Source organism: Leishmania braziliensis, chromosome 13 (assembly GCF_000002845.2).
Source record: "Leishmania braziliensis MHOM/BR/75/M2904 complete genome, chromosome 13".
In the NCBI taxonomy this organism is placed as follows: Eukaryota; Euglenozoa; class Kinetoplastea; order Trypanosomatida; family Trypanosomatidae; genus Leishmania; species Leishmania braziliensis.
Window position 1 is genome coordinate 206010 of NC_009305.2, and position 19870 is coordinate 225879.

At 60.7% G+C, this 19870-nt stretch overlaps 5 protein-coding genes across 5 annotated transcripts; all 5 read right to left on the minus strand.

The window, feature by feature from the left end:
• Positions 1-629: 629 nt before the first annotated feature.
• Positions 630-6794, minus strand: LBRM_13_0580 (conserved hypothetical protein; the record flags this gene model as incomplete). The annotated part of the gene is made up of 1 exon (XM_001563151.2): positions 630-6794. The coding sequence occupies one exon, from the start codon at positions 6792-6794 to the stop codon at positions 630-632; it is 6165 nt and encodes a 2054-aa protein (XP_001563201.2).
• An 871-nt stretch (positions 6795-7665) lies between these two features.
• On the minus strand, positions 7666-9336 carry LBRM_13_0590 (conserved hypothetical protein; the record flags this gene model as incomplete). The annotated part of the gene is made up of 1 exon (XM_001563152.1): positions 7666-9336. The coding sequence occupies one exon, from the start codon at positions 9334-9336 to the stop codon at positions 7666-7668; it is 1671 nt and encodes a 556-aa protein (XP_001563202.1).
• Positions 9337-10618: 1282 nt separating this feature from the next.
• On the minus strand, positions 10619-12457 carry LBRM_13_0600 (putative protein kinase; the record flags this gene model as incomplete). The annotated part of the gene is made up of 1 exon (XM_001563153.1): positions 10619-12457. The coding sequence occupies one exon, from the start codon at positions 12455-12457 to the stop codon at positions 10619-10621; it is 1839 nt and encodes a 612-aa protein (XP_001563203.1).
• Positions 12458-15518: 3061 nt separating this feature from the next.
• On the minus strand, positions 15519-17546 carry LBRM_13_0610 (conserved hypothetical protein; the record flags this gene model as incomplete). The annotated part of the gene is made up of 1 exon (XM_001563154.2): positions 15519-17546. One exon carries the CDS (start codon positions 17544-17546, stop codon positions 15519-15521), a length of 2028 nt encoding a protein of 675 aa, XP_001563204.2.
• A 620-nt stretch (positions 17547-18166) lies between these two features.
• LBRM_13_0620 (conserved hypothetical protein) lies at positions 18167-18868 on the minus strand (the record flags this gene model as incomplete). Its single annotated transcript, XM_001563155.1, has 1 exon — positions 18167-18868. One exon carries the CDS (start codon positions 18866-18868, stop codon positions 18167-18169), a length of 702 nt encoding a protein of 233 aa, XP_001563205.1.
• Between the last annotated feature and the right edge of the window lie 1002 nt (positions 18869-19870).

Here is a 19870-nt window from a genome sequence, read left to right on the forward strand (position 1 = left end):
AAACGGGTAAAACACAAAGCATAAGAGGGGAAGCGAGACGACCCCCCCCCCCCCCCAACACACATACGCCTACACAAGCGGGGGAGGGGAGAGTCGACAAGAAGAAACTTCAGCAGACTCAATCTCGTCCCCTCGCCCCCCGCTTTACACTTTCTCCCGTTGTCACTCGATTGACGGCGGCAGTGTCGGTGCGTGTTTATCAGATCCCCACGCACACGCGTACGTGGCCTACATTCCTCACAACTCAGAGGCGCTCGCAGCTGCGAACGTCATGCGGGGCTGCCGTGGCTCACCGACCGAGCGACACTCTTGTCCCCACGTGGAGCTGCCGTGGTGCTGCTCACCACGCTCGTCGATGTGGGGCAAGACAGAGAAGAAGCGTCGACTGTGTCATGTACGACTGCACGACGCGTGTGTATGTGCGCGTGCGTGCATGAGTGCCTTGTAACCGACACTGCTGCCGACTGCGATGGCTCTGTCGCGCTTGAGGGCGTCGGTGACGGTCGGGCGGGGGCCAGCGGTCAGTCCCTGCGATGTGGCCTGCGCCCCCCCTCGTGCGGGGCTGGTGTAGCCAGCCTCCCTCCCTCACTCCGCTGGCCGCAGCGTCCAGACTGCCGGCACGGAGGCGCTCATTCCTTCCGACTGCCGGCGCCGCCGCTATCACCGTCATCGGAGAAGTCGACTGTGGTGATGTCCTTCCCGTTCTTTCGCGAGCTTCCGCCCTTCTGCTGCGCGTGCCTTCCCCAATAGGCGGTGTCACTCACCTGCACCACATCCCCCGTGACGGTGGCGAACAGGAAGGCCCTGCCAGAGCCGTCCGAGTCGCAGATCTCGTGGTACACGATGCGGTGCTTCAGTAGCGCGTTGCCACCCATCAGCCGCACAAGGGCCTGCACGGTGCACACAATCTCTGTCTCGGCACGCTGAAAAAACATGTTGAGGCCGTCGCCGGTATCGGTTTCATAGTCTTCGCGGATGAAGTGCTGTGAGAGGCGGCCGAGGTAGCGCACGATGGAGCGGCCGGCAATGTAGTCGAGCGGGGTGAAGTGCACCACAGGGATGAGAATCTGCAGCTGCGATACATCCTTCGGTAGGCGCGCTGCGGGGTTGCCGTAGTTGGCGTCGCGTGCAGCCCCAGCCATGGAGGATGAGTCGCCAGCGGTGCCACCCATTAGCATGAGTGACTTGCCATTCTCCTCAGCTGCCCTAGCCGAGGGATTCAACACAAAGGGCGAGGACAGCCACTGTCGCTTCTGCTGCCGCTTTCGCCGATCTCCCGTGCCACCGCCAGTGGCACGGCCGACGAGGCTCTTGATGGACTGTCTGGCTGCGCGGACAAAGGTGTTCCAGCGCCGCGACAGCGAGTTTGCACGCGAGCCGCGACTATCTCGGTACTCGGCGTAGGTCGAGATATGCCGCACTGGGGCGGCGGTGTCCTCCGAGACGGCGGTGGCGACGCCACTCCACACGCGCGGCGGTGGCAGGGTGATGTCCTGCACATACGGCATGGAGAAAGGCGCGTTACTGGCGATGAACAGTCGCCGCGCGTCGAGGTACGCCGGTCCAGAGCCAACCGTCGCTAGCACGGAACTCATCGCTAACATGTCGCTCATCAAACTCGCCGCATGAACCTTGTGGTTGTGCGCTGCGCACGCAGTCGCATAGGCTGCCAGTGGCTGCGGCATGGACGGGTTCTGCGACGACGGCGTCTGCCGTGCTGCAGCAGCTGCTGCGTGCCCGCCCGACGAGGTAGTGACGAGGTTGTTACTGGCGACGTCCGTCACCAGAGGAGAAAGCAGGGGCGTATGAGGTGTCCACCGCAGGTAGGGTGAGGGGTTGCCAGAAGTGGCCCGCTGTCCCGCGGCGGAGCCGCCGCCGTGGTTGCTCTGACTTGCCTGACTTGGATGCTGCTGCTGCTGCTGCTGCTGGTACTGCCGTAGACCCGACAGCGACTCCATCGCGTAATGCATGCACACGCGAAAGGCGCGATCTTCGAGCTGGAGAAGCTGATGCCTCGCGCCAGCACTACTGACCACCATTAGACAGCCCTCGAGTCGCAGCTGCAGTTCAGCGCTATTCGGCACGAACATCATCTCCACTCGCAGGTTCACAACACGCAGCCACAGCGGCTGCCCGCTGCGCATCGCCATACGACAGGCCCTATGCACAAAGGCGCGCTTGGCGTCCGCGCAGTACTCATTAAGAAGCCGCGTGGTGAGTGCCATGCGACCTGCTGCGGCTGTCCCACCACCGGCGTTCATGCCGTCTCCTCCACCGGCTGTCCTGGGTACGGGGCCACTGTAGCTTTGGTAAGCACTTCTGCCGCCCATCACGTTGGCTCCAAGAACACTGCTTTCCCCAGTGGTGGCACGGGAGCCAGGACTGGCGGCCCTATTCCCACTGCCTGTCAGCACGGCTGCCCCAGCGCCACCGCCAACGGCAAACGGAAAGGTTGACGCACGCGAGTAGCGCCGATACAGCACGATGCGTTCCTGCAAGTCGAAGGCGTTCGCGCTGTCCGGCACGTACGGCAGCGTGAGCAGCACCCCATCCTCGAAGTTTGTAGCGTCCACCATGCCCAACATCATGTCCGCCTCCTCGACATCGTCGATCTTGACCACATAGTCGCGCGCCTTTGTGCGGACGCCGCCGCTGGTTGTGCGCCATTCATCGGCGGGTGCGTAGACGTCCTCGTCCGTCTCACTCGACTCCGTCAGCACCCACGAATGCAGAGACGTGTTAGAGGATGACGTACTGAAACTGCTGCTGGACGAGGAGCGGGAGGAGCTGTACGATCGCGACGATAACATCACTGCAGAGGAGGAGGACGAGTGTGACTTCGACGACGTGGGCCCTCGTGACTGAGAGCCAGAGGTGGCGCCCACTACCCCTCTAGCGCCGGTTGCTGCTGCTGCTGCTGCTGCTGCTGCGACAGCGACAGCGGCGGCCCTCGTGCTCGCCTGCCGCGTGCGACGGTGTCGGCGCCGTTTCTGAGCCGGTGCGACTGCGGTGTTGCTGCTCTGGCCGCTGCGCAGCGACTCATTTCCCGACGCCGGCGACAGCAGCGCGTCTGTCACCGAGGAGGACTTCGAGAAGCCATGCGACGTCGGTGACGATCCGCGGTTGCCACGACTGCGATGGCGCCGACGTCGACGGCGATGCCGCTTACGCCGCTTGAATGCGGAGGAAGAGGAGCCGGTACGTGAGGATGACGATGTGGTGAAAAAGCAAGCGGTGAGGGCGGCGTTGGGCGCCTTCGTGCCAGCCGAGTCGACGCCACGAGCATCGTCTCTAGACCCATCACCTCGTCGTCTCGTTGCTGACACCGCTGGCGACGGCCCATTCCCGTTGACGCCTGGCATCGCAGACGACTGCACCGCAGCGGCGGACCTCGAAGAGCGGTTGCTGGAGGACGAGGAAGACGAGGTTGAAGAGGTGCTCCGACTGCTGCTACTGATATGTGCGTTGTTGCGGCGGCGCCGGCGTGAGGCGATCACGTCGCGAAGCCTCACCACACTTTCCTTGTGCGCAATTTGCGGGTCCACCACGGTCATACGAGGCAGCCGCGGCACGGGCAGGCCTGCCAAGCGACAGCCTGATCCTGTCAGCATGCCGACAATGGCGTCGTGCCCGACAACGATGGAGACTCGGAGAGAGAAGCACGCGTTCAGCTGCTGTAGGCGTAGGTTAAAGAGGAGCTGCTTGTGCAGGGCAAACTCAATGAAGGGAAGTGCCTGCGACACTGCCATGGCGAGCTCGACCCCCTTCACGTTTGGCTTTGGCTTCGACACGGCCACCTGCACTAGCCGCGGTGGTGCCTCGCAGTTCAGCTCGACGGGCAGCGTGCACGCAGCTAGCAGCACGTCCGGAACGGGCTTGTTGTGGCAGATGCTACAGACGTGGTGCATGAGGAGATCGCTGACTTCGCCGGCGAGGAAGCCCAGGCCGCCCTTCCGACGCGATCCTTCATAGAGGTGCAGAAGAGTACAATTGCGCTTAGACGCCACACGCTGCTTCTGCCAGCAAAACAGGTGCTCGGGGCCAGCGCGCAGTGATGCGGCGGACATGTCGAGCATGACCGCCGTACCATACAAGGAAAGCAGAACGACGTCTTCGTGATATTGCGTCTCCTCTTCGTAGCCTAGCACGGTGTTGCAGTGAAATGCCCGGGCGTTGGCGCGCAGTTCCTCGCGCAGCTCCATCCACCACGCATCGCGCTCCTGCGAGATTATTTGCCGTGACTTGACACGCGAGACAATCTTCACCGAGCGGGCGCAGATGTAGCCGCCGATGTGGTGAATGGAGCCGGCCGGAAGGTCCTTGACGGTGAGTATCGATATCGTGACCCGCGTTGGCGAGCCGCCACCAGCCGCGGTGTTGCCCGCAGCGACAACAGCTTTCGCGGTCGGTGGCGCAGTTAGCGCTGGTGCGGGAACCAGGCTGGCTGCGGCAGTCGTCGTCGTGGTGTCGGTTGGGCCGCTTCGCATCATCAGGTTCGCATGGGACGACTGCTGCTGCTGCTGCTGCTGCTGCTGCGATGGCGGCGGCGCGAGCGCTTCAGCGGACATGAGTGTAGCGGCGTCCATAGAGTGCGCCAAGAAGCTGCGGCTGTAGGGCAGGGAGAAGCACAGAGGACTCTTGGCGAGGGTGGAGGCCGCCGGTGAGTAGTGGTGCGTTGTGGAGTTGGCACTCTGCGCGCCAACTAGAGTGGAAACCGGCGTAGCTGCGCTGGACTCCGCCACACCACACCCATTCTCGAGTGACAGCGGCGGCACTGCTGAGTCACCGACGCTGTCGCCTGTCTCCGTGGCGCTCTCGTACGTTTCTTGTGCTGCTCCCGGCGACTGGACTGTTGTCGATGCAGCCGCCTCTATGCTCGAGAGCGGTGTACTTGTCCCTGACACCGCGACCACGAGCTGGTCAGACTGCAGCTGCTGTGACGTAGTGCCGAACTGTGAGGCGCAGGCCGAGATGGGAGGAGGCAGCACATAATCGTGCGCGGTCGTGAGAACGGAGGAGGGGGTGGTCGTTGGCGGAAGCGGCAGCAGAGGCGGCATCTTGTTGCCCAGTGCGACGGAGTTCGCTGAGTGAGTCGTCCCCGATGGGGTAACCGGGGTGGAGGCGCCGCCGGCGTTCCCGCCGCCTCCTCCGTTGCTCGGGATTGGCGACACGCCGTACGGCGGCAGTATGGGGCTCTGCGACTGCGGTGGCGCTGTAGTGATCGACGCATTGGGGAACTCCGCCTGATATGCTGCCATAATGTTGGACTGGATGTAGCGCGTCTTGCCGCGCAGAAACGCCTCCATCTCGCGCTGGTCCACGTACTTCACGTGCGACACCACACACGGCGTGCCGTACGCTCGAACGATAATTCCGTTCGGCTCCATGTCGAACTCCTCCACGTAGCCAAGTACCGCGTTGCACTGCAGCTCGACCACCTTGCGCGCTAGTTGCCGGCGCACCTTGCCGCTGAGCTTGAAGAGCTGAATAACACGGGCGTCGTTGATGCTGCGGCTGCTGCGCAGGTTTGTGAAACGCACGTGCTCGGGGTCGGCCTTGACGATGAGCTCCTCCATCATGCTGTGCGTCGACTCCACGCGAAACACCGCCGGATCAAGTCGCCAGACGCTAAACACGAATATACCCTCTTCTTCCGCTGCCAGCGTCGGGTGATCTACCCGGGCCGCCCGCAGCGGGTCCAGGTCCTGCTCCACCAGGAAGGGAAGCAGCGCCGGTGAGGGAAGAGGCAGCGGCATCGCAGCCGTCGCAGGACTCTCTACCACTGCTGCCATCTGTGTTGTGATGGAGCCGGATGGCCTGACAAGCAGGTCGGACAGATCGTAGCGAGACAAGTTTGCGCTGGGGCTGATCACCGGCTTGGCGGAGCTGTTCATGGTGGTGGCGCTGATGCTGTTGTTCGCTAAGTTGAGGCTTGCGCCGGTGAGGGATGGTAGGTCTGCGACCGTGTCAGGCGTGCTGCCGCAGTGGGAGGAGACGTGCAGCTGCGCCTTAGACGAGTTCCGCGCGCGTGTGGACATCCGTAACGACGATCGGTGCTGGTAGTGGTGGTGGCCAGCGCTGGAAGTCGAAAGGCCGACGCTCTCGTTGTTGTTGTTTACGTTGACGCTGTTGGCAAAGGCTTTGCAGGGATCATTGAAGGAGGCCGTTGGGTTCTGCTCAGCGCTGCTCTGCGCCGTTGTCGCTGCGTTGAGGCAAGACGCCGAAGGAGCCATTGTGAAGCTCACGCTGGTCTCATTCGTGCGGGGGTTGCTGCTCGCGTGTTGGGCGTGACTGCCGTTGCCACCTTGTGCGGTGGCCGCCAGTGACGGCGAGCGCTCGGCGACGCGGGGGTCAAGCCGGCGCACGTAGCGCTCTGGTAGCGCCGGCGCCAGCGGGTTTTCGGCGGCATGGAACTTAATGCGGATGGTAAGGCGAATATCGCCGTGTAGGCCGGCGCCAGAGTCGAGGAGCGGGAACCACCCTGACATGACTGGATTGGCGCGGTAGATGATGCTGTTGCAGTCCAGCAGCACCATGCCGACAATGTCGTCGCGGCTGATGATGTCGTGGTCGTACACGCGGATCTCTAGCGGGTCCTCCTGCAGCACGAGCAGGTCTGCTGTATCGAAGCGCACGTCGTGCTCCCAGGCCGGGTTTCGGGTGAGATGCGCAATGTCGGTGGTGTGCTCCATGTCGTCGAACTTCACGACGACGTAGGGGTCGGCCAGCCCGGTTGCCCGATCCATGATCGGGAGGTCACGCGCTTCATGGACGGTCACCTTCAATGTAGCCATCACGCACCCGCACAGAAAGGCAAACACTCAAGAGCGACACGAGAAGCGTCTGCACGCTCAGCCCTCCCCCTCTCTCTATCTACTCGCTCGTAGGGCGGATGCAGGCGTATTCACGCGGAGTAGAAAAGTGTGTTGCGTTCGCTCTCTCTTCGCGTCTGTTCTCAGGCTCACAGTCGCAGGCGTCACTGGGGTTGTGAGCGAGCGTTCCGTGCAATGGATGATCCCAAGAATGAGCAGCAGCCACACGCACACACACACACACCATCGCCGGTGATGCCCAAAATAACAAGACAGAGTGCAGGGACAGCGGGGGGGGGGGGAGGAAGGCGTTGAGGAAAGGAAGGCAAGGGTGGGAGAGGAATGGAGTGTGGTGGGGGAGCAGAGGAGAGAGAAGGCACCGGGACTGTGCTCAGCTGTGTAGATGGATGGACGTGGCACATTCACCTCCTGCACACGCGCAGGCGCACCCAATGCCACACTGCCGTGTTGGTGTGTCAACACGCCTCCCCCCGCACGCCGAGCAGGGGTCTGTTTCTTCTGTGGTTTACCTCTTTGTTTCCTCTCATCGCTTGTCTGCGTGTTCAAATACTCACTGCACGCTGCACGGCAAAACATGACCCACGGATACTCCAGAGATGAAGTCGCACACACTCATGCATGTGCGAATCTGCTGGGTTGAGGACGAGGAGTTACCTAACACACCTTCATGACTGTTTCTTCTTCTCTCCCAAAGCCACATCGGCGCACAAACGCCTTGTGTCGAGTCGCTTCAGCTCTTTTCTAAGCGAAAGCGTTGCGCAAGAGAGTGTGTGTGTGTGTGCGTATGTGCCTGTGCGAGTCTCTGCGCATGTGAGGAGGCTTCTCTCGCTCTCTACATGACACCAGTGGGGCCGACGGGTGTACCGGACCGCATCCACTGCTTCCACAGCGAAAGAAGCTGCGCGGCAAAGCACACATTTGGGCGGACTTGGGGACGCGCCTGCACCAACGCACTCAGCAGGCCGTCAAAAATGCTGAGGGGCGCTGCTGCGGCTGAGAGAGCCGCACGCAGCTGTGGCGCGAACACGTCCATGTAGAAGAGCATCACTACACTGGGACTGCGTGACACACCGAGTTGGCAGTGCACGATGCAAGCAGGAGTGGCCGAAGCCGGCGAAGCGCCGTAACTCACGGTGGCGGGGTTGGCTGGCCCTAGCGGACGCGCCGCTGCCGTCTGAGGCTTCTCGAAGTGGCCTGCCACAAATCGGCGCAACTCCGTCACGTGCGAGCGTGTGAGAGTTCGTATTGCGGGGGTGCAAGAAGGGGTGCCGAGGGACGTACTTGAGGTCGACGACGCCGCTGTTGTTGATGCAGCACACCAGGTATGCAGCTTGGCAAGGGCCTGCGTTACGGGGCCGAGAGGTCCGCCTGCTGCATCACCGCAGCCGGTCGCCGCCTGAAGCAGAGGTGTGGTGAGGCGGTGCACGCGCTCCAGCCGAGTAGCATGTGTGTCCTTGACGCAGAGAACTACACCGTAGATAGGGACGTCTATGGTCCACTCATAGAGCTGCGAGACACAACTCCCAAGCTGAGAGATGTCACTGGTGGTGGTGGCAGAGGGTGCGCCTTTACTAGCCACCTCGCCAGCGCTGTGCACTTCGGCAGCAGGCCTCTCAAGAAGCTGCTCCAGCAAGTCTCCTAGCTTAGAAATCTGACGCAGACAGGCCTCCTCGTGGTGGCGCACGCACGAGTCGAAAACTTCTAAGGCACGCGCAACCCACGAGTCAGCGACAGCTTCGGCATCCACATCCTCACTGCTGTCGGTGCCCGGCGCTCTGCTGCCGTAACCGGTCCTCGATGCGACAGACGCGCACTGCTCAGCGTCCAGCGCCAACTCAGCCATCATCTCTGAGGAAAATATGGGCACCGGACTCGAACGCAAGATGATGCGACAGTTGGCGGTTGTGCTGGATGTTACGGGTGCAGGACCCCCACTGGGCACATGTGCCTGACAGAGCCCGGCGTTGTCGCCAGCACCGTCGCTTTCGCCCCCCACGCACTGAACAACGTACACGACGTCTTGCGTGCTCTGACGAGGAGCAGAGGTTGCGGGCCACCACGGCAGTGGCGCGGCTTGCGGAGAGGCATTGCCATCGCCTGGGGCCGAGGCGCGTGGCGCCGGGGTGGCCCGCTTTGTCATTGTTTGTCCAAGGAGCGAAAGCACCAGGCGCACAAAGGTTGTATTGCCCGCTGCTGTTGCTGACGGGGGCTGGCCCATTGACTGCGCCTTGATCTCTTCCACCGACGGCGTTGCAGACGCTGTCGGCGGCGAGGCTGGCAGCTGAACGCTTTGCAGGAGAAGCTGGCGCTTGCGCGCTAGCCTCGAGACACAGAGAAGACTCGTGAGAAAAATATGACCCATGACAGGCAGGGGACTCTGTTCGCAGTGTCCATCTTGTAGTGCGCTACCGCCGCTGCTGGGCGATGTACACGCAGTGGAGATGCCGTTGATGAAATGGATGACAGCCGGGGTCGTGTCGCAGAGTGTGTCGGAGCAAAACATGACTACTGCAGTCCTCCATCGCTTTGCAAGGAAAGGTGCTGTGCACCTCTGTGTGCATGCATACGTGTGTGGAGGGCACAGAGAGTGGGGGTGGTGGTGATTGGGAGATAGGACAGGTCGAGGGAAAGAAGAGAGCACAAAGGAAATGAGAGTGATGGCGAGCGCGTGCCGGCATTGTGTGTGTGTGTGTATTGTAGTGCCGGGGATAGTAAATATGGGCGTTTGGTGCGCTGCGTACTGCGCCCAAGAAGCGGGAGAGGAGGAGGAGCAGCGGCAGAAAGGCGCTTTCTACGCTACGTTTTCTACCGTGCCTTTTAGCTTCGCGGGTGCGCTCGCGCTCTCTCTCTGCCTCTCGCGGTGCTCCTGATACACACATGTGTTCATCATCACGCCCATACCCGGATGACGAGGGGGGGGGCGTGGGGCACCTCAGCGCGTGGCGTATCAGGGATTCATCCCCCCCCCCCCCCCCACCACCACCGCCACCACACAGAGTAAGCCAAGCAGCCTCCCCCCTCTACATGCCAATCCAGGACTGTTGTTGTTGCTGATGATGATGACGACACACACAGGGGTCAAGTGCCTTCGACATCGGGGGGGGGGGGAGGACATTGGAGCAATTGACCGCTACGGTTGTCTGCGACTGGGGTCCTGGGCGACCCTTCGACCAGTGCACAGCGTACAAGCGAAGAGAAAAAAAGCAAGCATACATGCGATGCAGACGCCACAGAGCGATGCGGAGAGGGCCAGCAGATGCCTCACCGCCGACAGTCAGCGCACGAATTTACAGTTTTTGTTGTTCGGTCGTCGCTATCCCGCCTCTCTCTCTGTTCGATTCGAGCGACTTCGCCATCGCACAAAGAGAGAGAGAGAAAGAGCTGATCGAGAGCACAACCACAGAGCTCGGGAGCTACGAGGAAAACATAAAAACAAAAATACGAGGGGGGTTGGGCGCGCGGTGGCAGTGGTGACCGCAAGTGGAGCGGGTGGGTGGGGTACCAGTGGTGAGGTGCAGGGCAGTAAGCACGTGTATCAAGTGCAGCCACTCATCCCATCCAACCAGCCCGCCAACCTTCTCCCTCTCTTCTCCCCAACTCTCACCTCTCCACTTCATCGCCGTTCATCGGAAGACACCCCCTCCCTCCACACGCGCAAGAACACCTACATGCATGCGCACATGTCTGGCGTGGCCCAGTCTCAACCAGGACAGGGTGCCTCTCGCTACCAAAGGTGTGGGTGGTGTGCGCGTCCGATGCCCCCCTCCCCCTACAACCTCCCCTACCTAGGGATCTTCTGCCTTCGACTCCTCCAGCTCCTCCTCGTGCTTTGCCACAAGGGATTTCCACAGCTCCTTCACCTCTGGATGACGCTGGAGAAAGAGGTTCCACAGGAACGCTCGCCCGCTCACCGGCTCCGATATGTCCTCGGGTCGCACCGAAGGCGCGCGCTTCACAGTGTCGTCCGGGTCAATCACCGGGTCGTACCCGTCTTTAGTGAAGAACGCGTTATGCAGCGCCGCCTGGATTGTGATGCGCTCCCGCGGGTCCCAGCGCAGACAGTCGATGATGAGACCCACCTCATCCTCGTCCTCGTCGCCGTAAGGGCTCCGCAGGAGCTCCGCTAGCGTTGGCGTGATGGTGCATGGCGGCGGCGCTGTCTTCACTAATTTTTTGATGGAATTAATGAAGAGCTCCCTCGTCTCCTTGTCTCGATACTCGGCGATAGACTCGATGGCGCTCGCAGATGGCTGACCCAGCACACGGAAAATGCTCAGCAGCTGGTACTTGCCGCCCATAGAGGTGGTGTAAAAGAGGGGGCGGCCAATCAACATTTCAGCCGCAATGCATCCGATGGACCACACATCGACGCCGTGGAAGCTATCGTGGTCCATGAAGCCCATTGTGCTGTTGATGGCGACCGTAAGCGTCTCTGGCGCCGCGTACCATTGAGTACAGTTGTCCAGCACTGTCTGCACGTAGTCGGCAGTCGCGTTGAGCCCGACATCGCGGCCCTGGCCGAAGTCGGTGATACGGGTGCCGTAGCTGCGGTCGAGCATGATGTTCTCTGGTTTTAAGTCTCGGTGAATTACCGGGCACAGATGAAGGTAGCCGACGCCGCGGAAGATCTGATACAGGATAAACTTTCTGTAATCGCGGGTAAGGGAGTGGAGCGCGACCGTCGTCAGCGGGCAACAGACAGGAACGCCTTCTGCGTTGTCGCTGCCACCCTTCTTCTCCTCTATACCGTCCTCAGCTGCGGTCTTGACGAGAGAGGCGTCATGATCGCCCGTTGGCGCGGCGGAGGTAGCTGCGCCTGGGTGGTCTAACGACGTCGGGGCAGCAGCGCCGGTCTCGTCCCCACCATCCTCTGTGCCTTGTCTACTGCTTTGCCCAGTGCCCTTGTGCGGCTTGGCCACTGCCTGGTCCTCCTCTTGTGCTCCGGGGTTTGCCTTCAGGTGTGGCGCCTGCCCAGAGGACTGGGCGTGAGCGGCCTCTGCCTTCTCCTCGTTGCACTTAGCGATCAGCATTTTCACACGTCGCATCCACGTCTCGTACGCCGGCGACAACTCCGCCGCCGTCACTGTGGTGGAGTCGAGTACCTCGCGTAGTGTGTAGTCCATTTTTTTCATAACAACGTAGACGCTATCGAAGGTGAGCTGCAGCTGCAGGATCGAATGATAGGTCATCATATCCACCTCGCCGAGAGGAATGAAGAAATCGGTTGCCGACATGACGTTGTCGTGCTGAAACGACATCATTAGCTGAATTTCCCGAGTGGCGCACAACCACATGCGCGACTGATTGCTTTCGAAGAGCTGGTGCAGCTTCTTGACGGCGACGAGGGTGTTGGCATCGTAAATCTCATCTCGCTCCTCCGGCGTGAGCGAGTCGTCCTCGTACTCCTCCGGTGGCTTTACCTGGAACCTCTCTACAAGGTCGTTGTCACGCGCGGAGCAGACATAGCCGTAGCTGCCCTGGCCGATTGGGGCGACAGCCTCGTAGCGGGAGAGCAGCTCGAACAGCTCCATCGTCTCTTCACCGTTCTGATTGAACACCATCATGCACCGCTTCGAAGCGAGCGGGTGTCGCAGGATGGTGCTCAAGGACTTCGGTTGTGCCATGACGTTGACTACAGAGTTCGGTGCGTGTGTGTGTGTGCGTGTGTGTGTGTGTGCGTGCGTATATATGCTGAGGACGCGGGCAGCCTCTGCAGTCACTACGGTTGCGTCGCCGCTTGTCTCCAGAGGGCTGCAGCACCTAGAATGAGAGAGGAGAGACAGGGGGAGAAGAATGAAGGCGCCGCTAAGAAGGGAGGGCATTCCACCGCAGAACAGCAGAGATTGACGGAAAATGTTCGGTCTTGAGCGCGTCCCTCTTTGCAGCACCACACCTAAATTCCTCCTCGTCACGAGCGAGCCAGCCACCCCCCTTTTTCGTCCCTTCTGCGGTTGCGCACTGCGCTTAGGGCGGAAGCAGTAGCGTCTGTCGTGAGGGTAGCAGGGGGGTGGTCTAGGCGCACGCCGAAGGAGCACAGGGATGAGGTCGATCAGCTGTGGATTACGGCACCCCGAGGCCCTGAGCCGGGCCAGCATGTCGTATTTCGGCTTCAGTGGCTTCAAGCCGGGGCACTCCAGAACGTGGCATGTGGGGACTCCCCTCACATGAGAGTCTGAAGGACTCGATGGGGTACTTTGGGAGACTCTCGTCATATGCCTCCGACATCTGCGCCTCGTCAGCCCACCCGGTCGGATGGCGAAGGTGTTAGCAGGGCTGTAGTCAGAAGAAAGCGGAAAGAGTAAAGGGCCATCACGGGGGAGGGGGTGGTGTGGGCGAGAGAGGGAGTGCGCTGACACCCACACCCACACACACACACACACACACACACACACGTACACGTACACATGCATACGCAACAGAACTGTCATGATCCGGCGCAGGTGATATCGTCTCCACTGACCGCCGCGTCCAGGGCAGGAGGAGCCACAGGAACACAACTTGCAGCGGCAGAGGGTACACAACACTTGCTGAGAGTCCATAGAAGAAGACACCTTCCTTGAATGCAACTGACTCATGGTAAATGCCCGCCAGCACCGTCGCACCCCAACTCCCTACAACGGTGATGCCGAGCAGTGCACTGGCGCATCCCATGCTCCCCCCAAAACAGGTGTTGCAGTGCGTAGAAGGAGAGTCGAAGGTAGGCGTGCCGCTCAAGAGAAGTGAGAGCGCCTTGGCGCGACGCGTGACCGTTTTGCTGGTCTGTGTGACACGAAGGTGCCCACTGACGCAGCTCAGCATCGTTGTACCTACACAGTTCAAGCAGAGAGCCAGCAGCGCCGTGGCGTATGAGTGGCGTCGAGACAGCCCCCCCTCCGGCACGCCCCATCGAGCTGGATCGCGCCCGCGGTGGTGATGCCGACGAAGCCACCGAACATTAAGCTGTAGACTGTTCATGGCAACGTTACCCATAACGCCACTTATCGCCGCCTGAACACGCCCTCGCGATGGGGAGTACCTCAAAGCGCCATGCCTCTGCACAGTTGGCTGCGAGAGCGCCGGAATGATACGACTTACCAAGCACTGGCGCAAGCTAGGGCTGTACGTGGCGCTGACAGCAGCGGCCACCAACGCCGTGGAGGAGCAGCAGCAGGGGGGGGGGAGGAAGTGTTACTGCGGCTCATGAGAGTTGCACTGACGCCAAACTGTATGACCTGCGATTATGCAGACTTCAGAAGGTTGCCTATAAAGAGCGCTGGCGTCGCACTGAGCACGCACATGCGCAGGAAGAACGCCGTGTTGGCGGCGAGGTTGTTGCGGATGAGGATGAGGCCATAGAAGTAGCGGAGGATTGCTATCGCAGTGCCCACGGCGAGGGTACGGAAGGCGCCGCGCAGTCACGCGGCGGCGATCTCAGGGTTGCCCTGGCGGCGTCCGTGCTCCTGCGTGGAAAGAGCGTCGATGGTTGAGCGGAAGCTGACCCTGATGCTCATGATGGTAAAGTTTGTGAAGCCCAGTCCTGCTGCCGCTGCAGCGAGCTGGGTTGTTGTCCGTTAGCGCTCTAAGAAGATCGTTGTGATGATTATTCTGATGCCCAGTGTCTGTGCCACCGAGACTGGTACGACCAGCCGCAGGAGGAGGATGAGGGGCATCGTGAGGAGCGGCAATTCAATCCGCTGCCACGGCTCTGGGACGATGGGTGTGTGACTAACGCAGGCGGCAATCATCTCCCACAAGGCCCCGCGCGCCGCTGCGGTCCCCTAGCTGTCGCTGCTGCCACTGTCCGTGCTGCCCTCGATGTCGGACCCCGCCACTGCATCATTTCACGATGGCTTCGCACTGTCGAGAGGCGCAGTGACAGCCTCAGAGGAGGTGGAGGTGCGCGGTGCTGGGTGGAAGCGCGAGAGAACCTCGGTAGTGCTCCTGAGGAACTCGTGGTGGGACACCGGCAGAGGCAGATGTGTTGACTGGTTTGCTGCATCTCTCTGTGTGTGTCTTTCTTGCTCCTCTGACGGCTGCTAGTGCTGTAACTCGTGGCCACCATCACCTCATCTTACTTGCGGTGCATCATCACGACGGACGCTGCCGTGGCTGGGATGGGTAGTCTTGGAGGGGTAGAGGCCATCAACAGTAAGAACACAGTAATTGATCCCTGCGAGAGAAAGAAAGCGCTCCAAGGCGAGTCTGTGGTTGACTGCGCGGCACTGCTGAAAACGATCTGTGGAAGGATGTAGCCGCAGAGAGAGAGAGAGGAAATCGATGAGTGTGTGTGTGTGTGTAGCGTACACAACTTTCCTGCGAGGGTGCGTGGGTTTGTGGGCGATGATGCGCATGACGAGCGGGGAGGGGGGGGGAGGTGAAGTCGGTTGGAGGAGGATGGGGAAGAGAGGCAGCAGTGCGGCGCGGGGCGAGGTGCACCCAAAGTGAGAAGAAGGGGTAACGGCGACGTCTTAGCAGTCGCTCGTCAAGGCTGCTTGAATAAGACGTAGAGTAGGGGGCGAGTATGAGGGGTGGGGGGAGCACTTGGGGAGATGGTGCTGTCGTTGGATTTTAATTGGTTGTACTTCTCCCCCCTTATACAACGCAGGGGAAGGGGGGGGGAGGGGTTAATGACGCCGGTCTTTCCCTTGCACGACGAGGAGCAGGAGGAGGGGGGGGGGAAGCGGAATAGCCTGAGCACGCGAGCTGTCAGAAGAAAAGCTTGCACAGCTGAGAAACTGAAGCTGTCGATGTGATGACATCGTGACGCGATGCCACCCCAGTTGCGGTGCTGCTGGCATCACCTGATTCTCCGTTTCCTGTTGTGCTGCTGCTCCCAAAGACTGATGGAGACCAAGAGTCCGCGAGGCCTCGGCAGGCGTAGCAGACAAAGCAGCTGGGCATCACCGAGGTTTCGGATGAGGCAGCACCAGCGATGGTGAGAGATGATACTTCACTCGCGCGCGGCGTCGCTTCGCTTATGGGGCACAACGCAAACAGTGCCAACTGCCGCTCCGCCGTGTCTGTGCGGTGCCCGCGGTGGCATGCGGCGAGAGAGGCAGGGCAGCCGCACACGCAGCACATCGCGATGGCGTTGTAGCGGTCAGCTTCTTTCAAGCTCAGTCTACGCGGGTCGCGGTGCACGTGCAGCGGCGCTGTCAGGCGCCCATCATCGCGGTTCTGCTGCGCCGTTCGACCTGGCAGCGCCTTCCTGCTAGTCTTCCCGGCCAACTGCGAATTTCCTGCTGCTGCTGAGCCTTCGCCACTAACGAGCTCCTGCACTGCAGCAGGATGCACCCCCAGCCGTTGCACCGTGTTGAGCACGTTGAAGATCATGGTGCGGTACGATGCCATCATGGTCAACACAAACTGCTCCAGCGTGCGGTGGATAGAGCGGGTGGCAGTGCAAGTGCACAACGCAGGTGTGTAGCTGCAAACAATGCCGTGGAGGCGCGTGTATAGGATCGTTTCTTTGGGCAGCATTGTCCGAATCGGGCGAAGGCAAACGACCTCGTGCGTGAAACCTCGAAAGCCAGCACCATGTACGACACCTTCGCCACTGGCGCCCGTCACGAGCGCTTCGAGCGCTGCTATGGCGCACCGTGCCGCATTATTGCCGAGAAGCAAGTGCGACTTTCCTCCCCAACTCGTGTCGTGTAACGACACGTGCTCGTCGAAGCGTTCTTGTGCTTCGGAGCAGCACGTCTCGCCCCTGCGGATGGCTTCCTCGTGTTTCATCCCGCCAGCACCAGCAGCTGCTGCTGCTGCTGCTTCGCGCTGGCGGTGCTCCCTACACACACGCTGCGCCGCACGACAGAGCGTTTGCTGCCGCACACGCGCGTAAAGGGCTTCGCGGTCGCTCAGCGACAGCTTACTGGCATGCAAGGCATGGCGCACCTCGCTCACGTATCTCTCCGAAAGAAAATCACTGTAGTGAAACAGGCGCATCTCCGTTTCATCGAACAAGCGTGCGTCTGTTGCGGCTGTTTCACCACTTGCTTCTACGTGCCGCTGCTGCTGCGACGATGCTGGAGACGCACTACTACCACCACTACTCACAGACAGCCCCGGTGTGGCGACACAAGCGCCACCCGCGCGGGCCCCATCCGTCTCCATTGCCGCAGTGAGCGTATTCTGCTTCTTCTTCGCACTCTTATACTCGCTGAGGACTTCGGTATGGTAAACCCACCGCGGTGGCTGATGCTGCACGTACTTGCGCAGCTTTGTGAACTGCTCCTTCATTGTCGACCGCACCTCCTCAATTGCTTCATGTCGGCCGCTGCACTCGTGCAGCGATGATGACGAAGGGGGCGATGAGGACTGCGGCAGCGGCAGCGGCGGAAGCACCAGCTCATCTTCGCACAAGTGAAATGGGAGCAGTACCAGACTGGACACCAACGACGTGCTCGTGGCGGACGATGACGACGCGTATATGCCACACGACTGCGCACCCTGAGCACACGCTTGCCGCTGCTGCGCCAGTTGTTTTCGGCGAATTTGATCGTGTGCCTTGTACCGCAGCTGACCGAACTCGTGCAGTAGCATCATGGAGTTGGGGCCACCCGAGACAGCCACCGCGAGCGGTGTGTCACTCGGCACGAGGCACTCCTGAAAAGCGTTCTCGCGCACCGCACCGGCGCAGTAGGTAAGAAAGCAATTTGAGCAGTACAACTTCGTCGGCCCATCGCGACTCACGATGGTGCCGATGGCCTGCTTGCACTTGAAGCACTGACTCATTCCGGTGGTGGGCACGTGTATCGACTGTCCGTGTGGAGGAGGACTGGGAGCGGGGTGGCAGCGCTTTGGAGGAGCGAGGGAGGCGGTAGTGGTGGTGGTGGTGAGCGGAGGCGCATGCGAGAGGGAAGGGGCCGCGTGAGCCTGCGGATGTGAGACATGCAGCTGCCGCGTTCTCTGATATGCTGCAGGAAAGGGCTGCCCCCCGTCTTCACCGCGTGCTCGTCCTGTCTGGTGTTGTAGGTGGAGGCGGGGAAAGCGGCAAAGTGCTCATGTGCGCCGTTAGGGGAGGGGCTCACTGCTTGTCTCTGTCGCACGGGTGGACAATACACGTTGATTTTGGCCTTGTTAACACAAGACAGCGAAGGCCTCTTCACATCACCTTTTCCGGGGGGAGAGGAGGGGAGCGGCTTGGCGACCACAGGGCCAATCATAGTAAGCGAGCAACAACGTTAGCGACGAGAGAATAAAAAGCGCCAGCAGTAGAAGGGAGGTGTGTGTGTGTGTGTGGGTGGGTGGGTGGGTGGGTGTGATGAGTACCGTCTTAGACTCGAACACACCGATAAAGAAAAAAACGCACACACCCGCCTACCTGTGCAACTTCGTAGTCCGTGCCAGTAGCGCTACAGCTCGTAGATGATGACGTCAGAGGCGACAGAGTCATGTATGGCCTTCTTGCTCTTCCGAGTGTCCTTCATCTTCCTGCTCTTCCGACTGTCCTTCATCTTCTTGTTAGCATTGAGGAGCACGATGTGGCTGTCGACTGCTTCGTATTCCGCTGACGTATTGGATTTGCTGATCAGTGAATCCAGCGTGGACGACGTTTGCGTTGCTGCTGCGTCATCGGCGGTCACGTCGCTCGATGGGGTAGCGGAGGGAGACATTGTAGCAGTGGTGGCCGTGTGCTGTACAGCGGATGCCAGCATCTGCGAGGTAGAGCTTGTTGCATCCGTATCCAATGCCTTCTCCTGCCTCTTTAGCCGTCGCGCCTGCCGTGCCTGCTGGCGTCGCAGCGCTACCACAGGCTCCTCCAGCTCACACAAGACGTCACGCACGCCTTGCTCCTGGGCGCGATCGTTTAACACGGCTGGTGCCACAGTGGCGAGGTGCGCGAACACTGTATCCACAAACTTCCACTGTGAGTAGTGCACGCGGTATGTAACCGCCCACGGTCGCGCTGTCCAGGGCAGATACACGCCAGCCGCCGCCGCTGATTCCGCGGCCGCAGCGTCCGTGTAGGCGTCAGAGGACGGCCTCTTCGACCGCGGCGCCGACCCGCCTGCGCTGCTGAAGAGGGCCAGAAAGCCACCGGTGCGTCGAAGCATGGATCCCCGAATGCGTGTGGCGCGGGAAGGGACGGGACGAGTTGTGCTGATGTCAGTCACTCATCCACACCCACCCACGCAGTCAGACTTGGCGCGGTGGTGGTGAAAGGTGAGGCGGGGAGGAGAGGGTGTTTGTAAAAGCGAAACAGCAAGCGGAAGCGAGAGATGCGGGCAAAGGAGAAGCAGAGTTCTTGAAGGTGCGCTCGTATGCGGGGGCGCCGTCAACGCCTTCAAAGCAGATGCGCACGGGCGCGTGTGTGTGTGTGTGTGTGTACAAAATAAAGCAACAAGTGTGGTTGTCCCTCGAGGGTATGCCGCGCTACCACTCCCGTGAGAGGGGGTGGGTGGGAGCGGAGAGGGGAGGGATGACGAAAGGCAGGTCTAGTAAAGGTAGGAAAAAAAAACAACAAAGAGGAACAGGAAAACGGCAGAGGGCCCGCAGAGCGCACCCACACGCGGGTATCCCAGAGAGAGAAAGGAGGGAGTCAACACACCACAACTTGAATCGAACAAGTCAAAACGATGAGGGCCAACAACTACAAAAGAGGTCAAAGGGAGTAGTCTAGGGAAAATGAGCGAGCGAGTGAGGGAAAAGAGAGAGAAAGAGCGAGCGAGAGCGCGCGAGATGTGTGGTTGAGCGGCGCAGGGGATTCACTTCGTGATAAACAAAAAGGCGGGGAGGAGAGGGGGGGGGGAAGGGGGACGTGTGTTATGTGGGACGTAAGTGTCGTCGTTTGTGTGTGTGTGTGTGTGTGTGTGTGTATGCGCGCAGCTTGAAGAAGCCACCGGTGCACCACTGCTGGGGTGAAGGCGATCACCATAGGAAGGAAGCGGTCGAGCGAGAGAGAGAAGGAAGAGGGTAGAAGATGACAGCACACACCTGTGTCAGCATCAGGGGGTCGAGGAGAGGGGACAGAAGCCAGCATGTGCCAGCGAGTGTGGAATACGCTACGTGCGCGCCAGAGCCGAGGCAGTAGCTGCAGCCGTGTACTCGTACACCCT